The sequence below is a fragment of the Haliotis cracherodii genome, unplaced genomic scaffold, assembly GCF_022045235.1.
Source record: "Haliotis cracherodii isolate W230 unplaced genomic scaffold, xgHalCrac1.p SCAF_1, whole genome shotgun sequence".
In the NCBI taxonomy this organism is placed as follows: Eukaryota; Metazoa; Mollusca; class Gastropoda; order Lepetellida; family Haliotidae; genus Haliotis; species Haliotis cracherodii.
In genome coordinates this window covers 66,515,612-66,531,030 of record NW_027266264.1, presented here as the reverse complement: position 1 = coordinate 66,531,030, position 15,419 = coordinate 66,515,612, and the positions used below count along the sequence as shown (strand labels likewise).

The 15,419-nt window shown below is 41.2% G+C and overlaps 1 protein-coding gene across 2 annotated transcripts in view; it reads left to right on the top strand.

Annotated features, from left to right (window-relative positions):
• Window positions 1–2,588: 2,588 nt before the first annotated feature.
• The window catches only part of LOC139467463 (purine nucleoside phosphorylase LACC1-like), a 30,620-nt gene continuing 17,789 nt past the window's right edge, over window positions 2,589–15,419 (top strand). The window contains exon 1 of one of the 2 annotated variants that reach the window (XM_071249017.1): window positions 2,589–2,692. In XM_071249017.1, the coding sequence (XP_071105118.1) occupies window positions 2,679–2,692 (14 nt within the window). In that variant the 5' untranslated portion in view covers window positions 2,589–2,678. Of the gene's footprint in view, window positions 2,693–9,036; window positions 9,156–15,419 lie in introns of those variants that run through there. The other variant, XM_071249023.1, reaches the window with a different exon arrangement.

Sequence of the window (15,419 nt, the reverse complement as noted above, 5' to 3'; positions counted from 1 at the left end):
ATTTATATGAAGGAAAGTACGGTGTACAAATTATGTGGATAGGAGAATGTCTGAGAGTTAAAAAGGGTGAAGAAAAGGTTTGCAGACGACCGTGAATGGAGACTGACCTATCAGAGTGCGAGCGGAGGGGTGGGGTTGTGCTATCGGCCAGCCTTTGAAATTGATAGACGGGCCAAAAGTGCAAATAAACCTTACATACGCGCCGCTTTCAATTTTTTAATACATTATTTGCATTGACGATGTTACGATCTATCCAAATCTGCAAAGTTGTATATACCCATGAGATGTGCACTTCCAGATATTCCAGAAAAAACAGGTGAGCTACAGATCATTGTGGCTGTATCATTTGTTTAGGTGGTTTGCTGAAAGACCATTCTACAATTTCATTTAGACCATTGTGACAATGTATCGAGCTGCTTGTGTGATGTCCTGTTATGCTTCCGCCTGATTATATACACGAGTTGACGAATTTACATAACGGACACAGCACCACCATATTGTCCTCGCTTACTGAAAGGTAGCACGTATCCTACGACGGTGAGGTACAGACATGAAGACGTTTAACCACAAACAGTGCTGATACGGTGAAAGGCATGTAGTTCCAGGTGTGGCGTAAATGGCCTGTGTAATCTGAGTTAAGATGTGTAAAAGCAAGGTGTTCGTATTTCTTGTACGGTTGGTTGGTTTGTTGTTTAACGCCGCACTCAGCAATATTCCAGGTATATGACGGTGGGCTGTACAAAAATCGAGTCTCAACCAGTTCAGCGAGCCTGACCACCCGATCCCGTCCACCTTGGGGAATTAAGGAATTCAGAGTGCGTGAGTGATTTGGTCTTTTTACGCCGCTTTTATCAGTTTTCCCATTGACATCACGGCGTATCAGCTTAATGTGTGTGTGTGTGTGTCGGTGAAAGAGAGAGAGAGAGGTAATGCAAGTCTCAGACGTTTGTCCCTTTGGTGAAACCCACGAGCACGGTATGGTGCCTACAAACCTAGAAACGTAATCAGAATTCCAACCGACTATCATAGGTATCTGGCGTGTTCAGCGACCTGCAACGTCTTACAAGACTGAAGAAATTCAGACCAATAGTCAACACGATATTAGGGAGGGCAGCTGTTGCTTGGTTTGTGGAGGTGTACTGTGTCGGTCATTTGGTGACATTTCTGACATCCCACTTTATTGATAAAGTCGATATCGGCCCAGAGTTACACATATTTTCTTTCAGCGAAATATTTGCTATTGACAAGTAGATATTTTTATCATGTCGGACACTCTTAATGTCAACCGACAAAACACAGACAGCGTGAAGAATAAGGGATTCGAACTCTTGACTCGCAGATCCTGGCATTTAGGTTGCGAAACTCACACCCTTGAGCCATTCGCGCCCCTCGATTCGACAAACTATTTTTAAAAAGTCACACACAATAGAAACTGCGCAATATAAAGACCCTTATAACCCATATGTCTTCATTTACATACACAGAAGCCCTGCGAAAGGTTGTTTGTGATAAAGAAAATGTATAACCTACTCTCCAAGACTGGTACGAACACCTCGGGTGTGCCAGAAACCTTTGAACGTTTGTTCGAATCCAGGTTCGCCCTGATTATGTTTCTAGGTTTATCAGCACTATAGCCGTGATCATGTATTTCAACATCTAAGACCTGTGTCGCCTTGGGCTTTCCTCCCACATCGTCAGTCCGGAGAGCCGCCTCATACCTACAGACGTTAAAAGATGGTACTTGTTGTTACCCTGACTGGCGCTCGGCGTTAAGGGGCTAAACAAGGGCTGGTCGGCTCGGAGTCAGTATACTGTGTCTGAGTGGGGTATTCATGTTAAACTGCGGCATGGTATCTCAGTGGGCTAGCACTATAAAACTGGCATTAGTCCGGACTAGTACAAGCACACACACACACACACACACACACACACACACCATGCAGGTCGCTATATACGTGCAATAATCTTGAACGCGACGTTAAACCCCATTTCACCTCACCTCCACCCATATCAAGTTGACACGCCCTGATATGAGTATTACTGAAATACTGCCCAAAGTGACGTGAAACCAAACTCTCTCACTCACACGGGTCTAACAAAATCAATTCACTTGGGGCAAGTTTTTCATAACTTCGAGTGGGTTTTTCCATTCTCTTTCCACCGTCATTTTGCACTGACGTCAAGTTCACCCCGCATTTTCTTAGATATATCATATACACCCACCCCAGTTACATTGCATATCTAAACAATCCTATATTACACCCAAAGAAATAGACAAACGAGTGGACGGATACTAAAAGAAGCTTATATCTTTCTCCCACAAGCGTTATTGACCCATTGATATTTCCTATCTTGCCCACATTGACGTCAGATCCAGCCAGGAAATCTCCCACTAAATCCATACCTTTCACCCCTATCCTCAAATGAACCCATCGAGTAACATTTAGAAGTAGCGACTGACTTTCACATTGTCCTGTTTGCAATGCAGTCAGACGGGGGTGCTAGTTAGGGTGCGATATGAGAACATGTTTTACGCCAGTATTACCGTTAGTGTGATATCCTTGCGTTCAACCCTGGCCTATATCTCCACGGATTGGAGCGAGCGGCGTACATTATAGACACGCTATACATTCCCATGTAGCCCAGTCGCTTCCAGAGCACCACCAAGGCTTTTCACAATGCCGCCTATCAGGTAGGCCGATAAATCGTTATGACTGAGTTATTATCGTTGAACATTATCACCGACTCTTAATAAAGCATGTAAATGGTGATTAATTATTAAAGTGTTTCGAAATTAATATTTCATATAATCTGTAAGGCAAGGAATTAATATCTAAATAACAGGAACTAAACAGGGGGGTTATAATGATAGGTCATCTAGATCTCAATGCATTTAAGATCTACACTCATGATTTATGTATTGACTAACATCGTTATACAATATGTGTATATGTTATATCAGCATTTATATCCCTGTTGTATGTTGAGATATAACAGTGTGACGTAAGTATGCGCATGCTGTCGTAAATTCAGACATCTTGATTAACCGAAATATCATTCATAATCTGTTGTCATGGTTACCTGGGTTAGTACACCCCTAATGAACAGTATCACGTGTCCTGATGCCATGTGTTCCCAGTGAATTAATATGTGTGCCTATATCTACCAGTGATAATGCTATAATCATGTGTGATGTACATGCGAACGTTTATGTGAGCTAAGAGTAATTTGATGTAGAACTTGGAGGACATATGTTTTTCGGTAGCTCAGCCTCGTTCCTCTGTGGATACGTAGTTGTTCCATATGTCTGACACAGGAAGTGTTCTATTATTACGTTGATCCGATGCTATTCATCTCGTTGCGTTAATAACAAATCAATGGTATTTTACCTACCACTTATGTATTGTCTGTTGAATGAGTGAGTGAGTTTGATGGTCGTTTGTTGCTTCTAACAGTGTAAGTATTTCACTCGAACCACTGCTTAAGTAGGAGAAAAGCCCATAGTGATTAAGGTCGTTAGATTATATGACATGTTAGTGAAACAAAAGATGACGATGGTGCTTGCAGACCATGGAGGGACCACACTCTGGGCGAAAGTGCGGTTCGAACCTATAATCCTTGCACGGCTAAGGGGCTCAACTCTGTTTCTGTTCGCCATACAAGATTAATTTGCCATACACCAAGTGTTTGTTTGCTTCTTTGTTATTTTAAGTCGTAGTCCCAATATTCCAGCTAAATATTCGTGTATGGATCTGTCTAGTCTCTCTTCCAGGCCCAAGAGAATAAAATTGAAAGAGGAGTCCAACTCAAGTCTAGATTGATTTGGCAAGTCTAGATTGCCTCAGCTCCTGAAAATAAGGATCGTCCTGGGCTCAATTTGGATTTTTATCTTCTTTTTCTTATACATATATATATTTAAACACGATCTTCATTTTAGTCCGTTCTCACAAGCATATGGTGACAGGCATGATCAACCTAAGACCTTTTGAATGAATCACGTCATTTAACACACAACGTTCTCGTTAAACTGAAACTCCATTATTACCTGAGAATATAAGGATTAGAACTGGTCTTCTGCAACCCATGCTTGTCGTAAGAGACCACTAACGGGATCGGGTGGTCAGGATTGCTGACTTGGTTGATGCTTGTCATGGTATCCCAATTGCGTAGATGGATGTTAATCACTGGATTGTCTGGTCCAGACTCGATTATTTACAGACCGCCGTCATATAGCTGTACTATTGCTGAAGGCGTCGTTAAACAACACACAAAACATTATCATGCTATATCGTTCAGCGGTGGTAACCTTATGTACATCATGATAATGTAATGTAAAACATTATACACCGGTACGCGGGTAGATACAATGGATAAAGCGCATATCTGGTTCCCTCGACGTGACATTGCTGGAATATTACTAAAAGCGGCGTAAACCCATACTCACTCACACACTGATATATTTAAGAAAACGCAACCTTAAGGCTAAAAACTTGTCTTATACTTACATGGCGGCACTTGCGATGTAAGACGCGCGGTATTCCACGGAGTTGCTAGTAACGGGGAGTAGACATTGTACATTATTATTAGGGCTTATACAGGCAGGTGGTATTGTCTTACAATGGGCCGCAGTCGACACAGTACTAGAGTCTGTAATTGAGAACTGTGGCGCTCTGTGCTATACTTAGGCCGTCCATCCGACAGCGATCAGATAATGAAATCACACGACGGCAATATATAAACAAGTCCTCAGCGTCTAAACAATCAGCCCCCGGCTGGGCCACATGACTTGTTTGTCTTCTGTATGGGTCAATAAATAAGATGGTTGATATGGTCAGAAAACCTCCCTTTTTTATCACGATTTGTGACAGGTAGGTACTAATTGACTTCTGTCAAGGATTCTTTCCGGGGCGTTCCTTGGCGATTCCGTCCCTTGGGCGAGTCAGGATTCAGTGATAATTGTCTAGAATTTCAAAGTATCCCTTGTTTCTCAGCACCATCGCTGCATCGCGTCTGGTTTTCCTCTGACATTAAGTGTGGTCAGAGACCATGTATGGTCTCTGGTGTGGTGAAATGGGGTTTAACGTGACGGTCGCATTCATGGTTATAGCGACGTGCGTGCACGTGTGTGTGTATTTCTGCTTGTACTTATTCGGACTAATGTCGTCGGTTTTATAGTGCTTGTCCACTGAGATGCCATGGCGCAGTTTAACATGGATACCCACTCATACACAGTACACCGACTCCGAGCCGACTAGTCCTTTTCTTATCCCCCTAATGCCGAGGGCCAGACAGGGCCAGGCAGGGTAACAACAAGTACAATCTTTTAGAGTCTTTCGGTATGATGCGGCTGAGAAAAAAACCACTGGCCTTCGAATTCATCTCGTTATTCACTCTCACAATAAGTTGACACAACGTGATATTATAGAAATACTACCGAGAAGGCTCTGTCCATTTAGAATATGCATTCAAAGTGTTAAATACAAACACTACATATTTTAATAGACGTTTCAGCTCGTTTAGTTTGTTTGTTGAAAATAGTTTTTGTAAATGAGAACACGTTTGACCAAGTTAAATATCTGCTAGGTATAAGTGCAAGTCTTTTGTTGTCAAAAGCTTGACATCGAAATATATAAAGGAATTCATCTGCTATTGCTGGGGAGTTACAGAGTGAACATAGACGTTGTTCTCTGGGTACATTATTCCAGCGGCCAGCCTCGACTGGTAAATTGTGGTTATTAGTGCAATTTAGGTAGATTGGGTAGTTTTCAGATAATGGCATTTATTTAAGATGTTTATGAACTCGACAATATTGAACTTCTCCAGGATTGTAGGAAATAATCGGTTATTAGTGCGAAATTTTAAGAGCGGGTAACAAACAGATTTAGGTAGATAGGGGTAGTTTTCAGATAATGGCATTTATTTAAGATGTTTATGAACTCGACAATATTGAACTTCTCCAGGATTGTAGGAAATGATCGGTTATTAGTGCGAAATTTTAAGAGCGGGTAATAAACAGATTTAGGTAGATAGGGGTAGTTTTCAGATAATGGCATTTATTTAAGATGTTTATGAACTCGACAATATTGAACTTCTCCAGGATTGTAGGAAATGATCGGTTATTAGTGCGAAATTATAAGAGCGGGTAATAAACAGATTTAGGTAGATAGGGGTAGTTTTCAGATAATGGCATTTATTTAAGATATTTATGAACTCGACAATATTGAACTTCTCCAGGATTGTAGAAAATGATCGGTCAATATTCTTTCCACAGACAAGACTAGCCACTTAATGTTGAAATTACATGCATGTTATATACTTGGGTCGATATATTAGAGTCTAAAACTTATTTTTTTGAGATCGTATAAGATGGGTATGCCAAAAACCTATAATTCACTTAGCTACTCTAATATTAATATTAGAAATTGAAACGCCATTAGCCGATAATACGTTGATTGCGCATTGTTATCTAACTCTATGGGTTTTTTTAAAGAACGTGGACATCATGAACATAGTTGTCACGTGTGCCGTCTCAGCTGACCAATGAAACATAACACCTAAAGTCCTAAACCACCTAAACCGGAAAATACACACAGTAATCATTATTTCTGCACATAAAACAATGTCTATCAGAACGGAAAATACGATTTAAATGGTAAATCATCATGTTTAATGATAATTTATTTGAATTTCACATTAACAGCTTTGGTCAAGTTTGTTATCACCTGTTAGTTTACAAGAATTCTCTGAAAAGATACTATGTTGTTGTTTGTAGTTACGGTGTTGCCGATAGCTTCAACCTTTCAAGTCGTACATGCATAAATCAACCACAAAACACATGTTCAGTTTGGCTGCATGCATATACGGCTTCTCATTCTTCGAACCTCCCATAGGTGTCGCTTCGCGCAGCGCAACGAGTATAGCGTCGAACACAAGTCGAATCAGTCAATAATAAGTCGATTTTGAATCCTCGAAGAAAATAAGCATCCATATTTCAAGGTTTTCAAACTTGGAGTGTCGTTTCGCTTTTAACTCAACTCATCCACTCCCTAACTCACTCACTCGAAGTTATCAATCAAACCTCGTAATCTTTCTTAGAACAAAACCCTTCCAATCTGTACACTTCTCAGTATATGAATCTTGTATGTCTACCCCCTAAGACCATGGACCAGGTAATGTGCTTGCACTGCGTGTCAATAAACAGATAAACAAATGTCAAGAAGCTAGAATAAACAAGCCCGGGGAAACATGACTGATACCCTCATGCGGTGATGTTTGTTTTGCGTGTTGTTTAACGCCGCACTCAGCAATATTCCAGCCATATGACGGCGGTCTGTAAAAAAATCGAGTCTGGGCCAGACAATCCAGTGAGTAAGATCATGACCATCGATCCACGCAACTGGGATACAAAGACATGAATCAACCAAGTCAGCGAGCCTGACCACCCGATCCCGTTAGTCGCCTATTACGACAAGCATAGTTGCCTTTTACGACAAGCAGTGATGTACATCCTTGTACATCCTATATACAGGTAAGATGCTGGTCTCCCGGTCGTGTTCCGTTATAAAAGCAGAGTAAATGATTTTTATATGTTTGTATAACACGATACTCGATATTATTTGAGACCTGGCACCTATTGATCCACAGTGCACCCCTTTCTGCTTTAGCTGCATCTGAATAGACAATTACACACACTAAGTTCCATAATAACATATTGAATACAAGATAAAAGTACTTGTTCGCTTAACATAACTATCAGTGATATTATGCAGAAGGAAGGAGGAAGGAAATTATCTAATAATCTATCTAATAATTATGAATGAACAGCAATCAAATGAGGAAAACAAACTTGGTAAATCGTGATATTAAAAACACGTTCGTATAACTTGGATAATATGAGTGGTCTCTGATTTATCATTAAGAGAAATGAGCATTTCGTTGGAGTCGATAGATAATGGGATGAGCTTTCAGTGGTAACCACGTGTGTCTGTGTTGGTGGGTACGTGGGTGTAACACTATCTGAGGTCGCCTGCTATCGAAAAAGTGTTGGTTGAGTTCTCCTGTGGCGTCAGGTGTTTACCAGTAGTGGCTATCGCAAGAGACAATGGCCACAAAAATGTGCAGCCAGGCCCTTTCTGTATAAGGAACAGCCCGACCCCGCCCAATACCGATATGCCGTTGGTTGCTGTACTTGTATCATATAAGAGGGGAGGTGTGTGGGGGGCGGGGGTGGGGGTGCATTGTTTCGCTGTGATGTCCAGATCAAGACGATGTCTCTCAATAGTACTGTACCCCCTCTGTATACCCCATTCCCAAGACCAGGACCCCTCACTTGGTAAATCCTGACCCCTAGGAAACCTATTTCACTACCCTACCCTCTCACGACCAGTGAAGATCCGGGGTAGAGTAGATCTCCAGCAACCCATGCTTGCCGTAAAAGGCGACAATGCTTCCCGTAAGGGATCGGGTGGTCAGGCTCGCTGACTTGGTTGATTCATGTCATCGTATCCCAATTACGTGGATCGAGGCTCATTACATCAATCATTGGATTGTCTGGTCCAGACTCGATTATTGACAGGCCGCCATCATATAGATGGCATGTTTCTGAGGGCGGCGTTAAACAAAAAAACAAACAAACAAACAAACAATACTTAGAAATTTGGTAAACACCGAACCCACAGAAGCCTATCTCCCTGTACTATACCCTACCGCTTCGCTTGCTATATGCCCCGACCCCTGGGACATTTATCCTCCTATGTATCCCCCTAACCTGGAACATCCTGACCCCTGGGGCGCTTATCCATTTAGCCCACTCCCGCACCTAGTACATGCCCACCCTCTACTTTCATCCCTTAATACATCGTAACATGTAATCAAGCTCCTAGTACCTGCTATCACTCCAACCACGACTGCCCTGCTCCCCGTGAGTGGTAATCGCGATCCCGCGTAGCAGGGGGTGACCACTATCTGAGCGGGGATGCCCGGCATCTGAGACGCTGTCGGTGCTATCAGTCGCCCTCATCCCCTCGACAAGTCAGCATCCATCTGCCATCCTCTGCCACAGGAACGCGGGAACAAAAAGCGCGTGCGCGTCTACATCAAACGCTTCCCCACGACACAGGATTACCGTTGTGGACGTTGTAGACAACAAGAATGAGGTGAGCGAACGTGCCGCCAGTGTGAACCATATCCATCCTATACACCTACCCCCAGGTTACTGTCTCCTTACCCCCCTTCCAGCTGTGTCGCTACCAGCTCGACCATCTCTCGCGCTGTCATGTTTCTTACGCATATCCTAACCTTGAACTCTTCCTGGTCCGAACCCCTAACATCCAAATGGTCCCCTAAACCAACAGCGTGTATACATATTTGATATACCCAAGTCGTTAGAACTATTTCAGCGTACTTTACAAGTCATCACAATTTATTGTCGATGGTTATGTAACCCGACACCATGTCGTATAGTGTCTAAGCAATCGCATCACTCAAAGTGCTATAACTGATGCTATTTTTAGAACTGCTTGTCAGCAACTGTATGCATTTGATACATGTATGTGGTATAATTACCGCTATGACACACGCGGAGGTGATTATCTGTGTACTTGTACAAGTAGAAACGGCAAATGAATGAATATTGTTTAACGCCACAGTCAGTGATAATACAAGTATATCAGAAGGTGAGGTGAAGCGAAATGGGGTTTAACGTCGCGTCCAAGATTATTGCACTTATACAGCAACATGTGTGTGTGTGTGTGTGTGTGTGTGTGTGTGTGTGTGTGTGTGATACCATGCCGCAGTTTAACATGAATACCCCACTCTCCGCGTGGACGCTCTACCACTAGACCACGGAGGCAGTATAGTGTATCAGAAGTGTTAGCGAAGGTCCATGTTATCGGGTAGCACCCACTCATTACGTCATATGTGCTGCTCAGCCGACCGTGGTCTCTTGCGGCAGTTGTATACATGATTTCAGTGCTTGATATACAAGTACATGATTCAATGCTTGATAAAGTAGTACATGATTCAGTGCTTGATTTACTAGAATATGATTCAGTGCTTGATTTACTAGTACACGATTCAGTGCTTGATTTACTAGGATATCATTCAGTGCTTGATTTACTAGTACTTGATTCAGTGCTTGGTATACTAGTACATGATTCAGTGCTTGATTTACTAGTACATGAATCAGTGCTCGATATACTAGGGCATGATTAAGTGCTTGATTTACTAGTACATGATTCTGTGCTTGATGTGCTAGTACATGATACAGTGCTTGATATACTACTACATGATTAAGTGCTCGATCAACAAGTACATGATTCAGAGTTTGATATACTAGGACATGATTCAGTGCTTGATTTACTAGTGTATGATTCAGTGCTTGATATACCAGTACATGATTCAGTGCTTAATATACCAGTACATGATTCAGTGATTGATATACCAGTACATGATTCAGTGCTTGATTTACTAGTACTTGATTCAGTGCTTGATTTACTAGGATATCATTCAGTGCTTGATTTACTAGTACATGATTCAGTGCTTGATATATCAGTACATGATTCAGTGCTTGATTTACTAGGACATCATTCAGTGCTTGATATACTAGTACTTGATTCAGTGCTTGATTTACTAGCATATGATTCAGTGCTTGATTTACTAGTACACGATTCAGTGCTTGATTTACTAGGATATCATTCAGTGCTTGATTTACTAGTACTTGATTCAGTGCTTGGTATACTAGTACATGATTCAGTGCTTGATTTACTAGGACATCATTCAGTGCTTACTATACAGGTACATGATTCAGTACTTGATTTACTAGTACATGATTCGGTAGTAGTGCTGATTCGGTGCTCGATATAATAGTGAGTGAGTGCGTGAGTATGGTGGTACACCGGTTTGAGCAATATTCCAGTACGAGTCAGTGCTTGATATACCAGTAGGTGATTCAGTGCTTGATATACCAGTAGGTGATTCAGTGCTTGATATACCAGTAGGTGATTCAGTGCTTGATTTACTAGTACATAATTCAGTAATTGGTACACTAGTTCATGATTCAAAACCCTTTCCATAAGTATAAGAAATCAGAAGAGTCGATTGTACGATTTCGACTTTATCATCAGCATGTGTTGTATCATTATCAATAGTGATGATACCAGGTGTTCGCCGAAAGTTGAGCATACCCTGGCCACCGGTGGCACCCGTCTCAAACACATGCAAAGGCAAGTCAAGTGTTCACTTGAAAAAACAACATCCCAAAACAACGGGAACATATGCTAGAAGACAAACTCGGGACTGATGCGTCAAATTTGGAAATGTATTCCACATGTCTGTCACAAATGGTTTTGAAAGTTTTACTGGGGCCTTGAACGGTGTAAACCCACCAAAGGCTGGAGCTGCAGGAGAGAGTGTTGACTATTGGAAAGTTAAAGTCATTTAGTCTTGTGTAGAGTTTTTCGTCACTTTGAATCTTTATGCACTGATCTAAATATAAAACAGATGAGGCGGTTTCACTTATATCTAGCTCAGTCGGGCAAGACAGCGGAAGGGATTTGACTTTTATTGAACGGTATCGATCATCGATATACCTGAAGCTTAAGTTAAACTTCTTGGTCGCATTCCCTTGTTTTGATTTTGCCAATCCGAGCAGAAATTCTAAAGTTCAATCACATGCTACTGTTTCCCTGATCGATTTCCTGACTAACATGACACACATTAATCTCGCTCTGACTATAAGGCTCCATTTGCAACAGGTGTTTTGTTACCGTCGTCGTTTTGAGGACCGCATCTAAATCCGTCATGCAATTTATATATTGACACATAGGTAACAATGATATCGAGAACAACAAGAACAGCATTTATGAGGTAAAACTATATTTATTACGAAAAACATAGCCTAAACGCTGAGAGTTCTAAATTCAAAGTGAACACAGACACTGTAATTGTATGCAACACGGCGCGACCGTTCCTGTCAAAAACAGCTCAAGGCATTGTGTTGATACGTGCGTAAAGTGTTGAATGTCGTCATCACAATCAGCAATCTTTCAACTGTACCAGTCTCTCCCTGAGTCCTGAACTCACAAAACATAAAGAAGGATAAAAAAATGGACCCATTCGACACCTTAGCTACGTTCCGGAAGTGACGTCACCAGCTCAGTGTCAGCTACGTCTTGGCACAAGATATCTCTCGCTCATCAAAGTAATTTAATTGGACAGGTATTTTTTTTAGCGTTGTGCCATTTCAATCGGACTAAAGCGAATGGGTTCAGGGTATTTATCATAACAGAATGATAACATAATACACTGTATACTTTATGATATGGTTCAAGCTATGACCTCTAAGAAAACAAAATTTGCTTGACATAATATCTTTATATCATCTATTTTCTGTTTGAGACATTGTAACTTTAAGGAGAACAATTTCGAAGACTAAAATAACATTATTATTTCTCATAGCAAATTCTGTATCACATAAGATTTTAGATTTTATTGTTTCATCTTCTATGTGTTTTTCGACGGACTTAAAGATAATTTATTTATTTCCGCCTAAAAAGAAATATATAAAAAAGGTGAAATGTTTTCTACAGTAAAAAAAACTTGTTATGGCACGGGCATCTACTGCTCTTACGTATGCCAGTCACGTTGCGGAAGTGAAGGCGATATCAGATAAGGACTTTTGTCGCTTGTTATTGTCAGGAGCATGGTAATCACCGCAATTGCTATATAAATGTAGCCATTGAGTTAGAACTGGGAAACACCCAAATACAAGCTCAAGTGTATTTACAAGGTTAACGCTGCATAGTGATACGAAAACTGTATGCATAATGATCTGTATAGGGGTCTGTGGCACGTGGCACTTTAGCGGACAACTGAAATCCATCAGTATTATCATATATAGTTATACACGATCATAAAAGCAGTATTCGTATATAACTTCCTGGGTTAAATCACTAAATATTGGCAAATATCTCATTCGCCGTTGGATATTGAAAGCAGATCACATGTCTATGTTGTTAGGAACGTTCGTTAAAAAGCGCTATAGAACGGCAAGTATTAAGGATGTAAGGATATTAAGTTTAGTATAATGATTATAACATTTCAATATAAATGACATCCTAGTCAACACATCCTTGGGGGTGGGGTGGGGTGGGGTGGGTCGGGGTGGGTCGGGGTGGGTCGGGGTGGCCCAGTCAAAGTCGTCTAAGGCGCCGCGATTCGCTGTGCAGAGTTTTGCGTCCCTTGGGCACGCCAGAAACCTATGATTGTGGGTTCGAGTCCCGGTTCGCCCCGATTATGTTTCTAGGTTTGTCATCACCATACCCGTGCTCGTGGGTTTCACCGAAGTGGTAAACGTCTGAGACCTGCATCACTTCGAGCTTTCCTCCCATATTAAGCTGACACGCCGTGATATATCTGTAATACTGTTAAAAGCGGCGTTAAACCCAACTCACTCATTCACTCACTATACTTCTGATATTTCTATTTACACGTTAAGTTGTTTGCTTGAACGTCCAATGTTCAGTATTTGTTTAGCAGTTACAGCTTTGGAATTGAACCCAACACGTTTCATGTTGATCCAGTCAACGTTCAACATAAACCAGTATTTTAACATGGCAGAGGCTGACGAACTCATAACTTGGTGGAAAAGAACTGACTTTATAATGACACCTGAGTACAGATATTCCCGTTCCCAGCGATACATCAAACTGATTACATATAATTTGTATCTTAACGAGCAGAGTGACTTCATATCTCTGTATCACTGCCAAGATGGTGTAGCAGTACCGTCTTTCCTCTAATAAAAGCCCAGGCCATTATGACCTTCGTATATTTTTAAACCCAGCCCATATTAGAGCCCTGTTCGTTAGAGGTCCGTCCCTTATTCAACGTACTTACGCTTATTTCATAACCTTACCCTATACCAACCCTTAATGCGACCGTATCTGAATAGAGAACATACGTAAATAGTGGAAATGGGTAATTTCGCTTACATATGTTGATGGCGGAGAAAACAGTTTGGGAATATACAAATTCAAGAGCAAAGGAGACCTTTGTAGGCTAGATATCATCAAGTGTAAAGCTTCTGTGTATACAAACATGCATGCACCAACACAACGTTTTAATACTACAAAGACTGGAACTGTTATTAAATGTACAAGTCACTGATTATTTGTCAATAAAATCTGACTACTATATGTCACCAGACACCTGCTGATGAATGCTGTTATTGGAATCAATCACAACTCTGACGCTTATTTCACTTGACGTAGTAGCACCATAGACCCCGTGTTATAACCAAAGCACGCATGACACACTCGACGTATTAATTTCATAGACCCCATGTTATAATCAAAGCACGCATGACACACTCGACGTATTGATTTCATAGACCCCCATGCTATAACCAAAGCACGCATGACACACTCAACGGATTAATTTCATAGACCCCATGTTATAACCAAAGCACGAATGACAAAATCGACGTATTAATTTCAAAGACCCCATGTTATAACCAAAGCACGCATGACACACTCGGCGTATTAATTTCATAGACCCCATAATTTAACCAAAGCGCGCATGACACACTCGACGTATTAGTTTCATAGACCCCATGCTATAACCAAAGCACGCATGACACACTCGACGTATTAATTTCATAGACCCCATAATTTAACCAAAGCACGCATGACACACTCGACGTATTAATTTCATAGACCCCATGCTATAACCAAAGCACGCATGACACACTCGACGTATTAATTTCATAGACCCCATAATTTAACCAAAGCACGCATGACACACTCGACGTATAAATTTCATAGACCCCATGTTATGACCATCGGATACTCGACGTACACGTAACATAGTTCCCCATGATATAACCACGCACGGCACACATGGCAGAGACACGTTTCATCATTCAACTCCACAGTTGTATTAATATGTAATCATAAACCCCTTTGCCTTTTGCAAAAGTAAGCATTAACCTACGTCTGTATGTTTTAGGTGGCAACTGCAGCTTACTAGGGTAATGCTGTTCAAAATATGTCAGAACATATCATGGTTTACCTGAGGAATACTGTAGCCCGAATTAAGGTGTTTAATTTGAATGACACCGCCACTTAATCATCACGAGATACGACGCACCATTCGCGAGGGGGGGATAACTCCCGATAAAATATATGAACTTGAGATAGGATTCGGAGTGACAAGCCCAGGATAGCACTATAACGTCAAATGAAACAAGCCGAGACGAGCGTAATCAACTAGGATAAAATCACAAGGATAATGTTAAAATTTGATCATAAATGAGGTAAAGTAGAAGAACAAACATGAATTATCAAAGCACTGAGAGTAATCACACTAAGTCACAACCACCACAGTTAATCAGCAGTAGACAACAAACCGTTGACCTAATG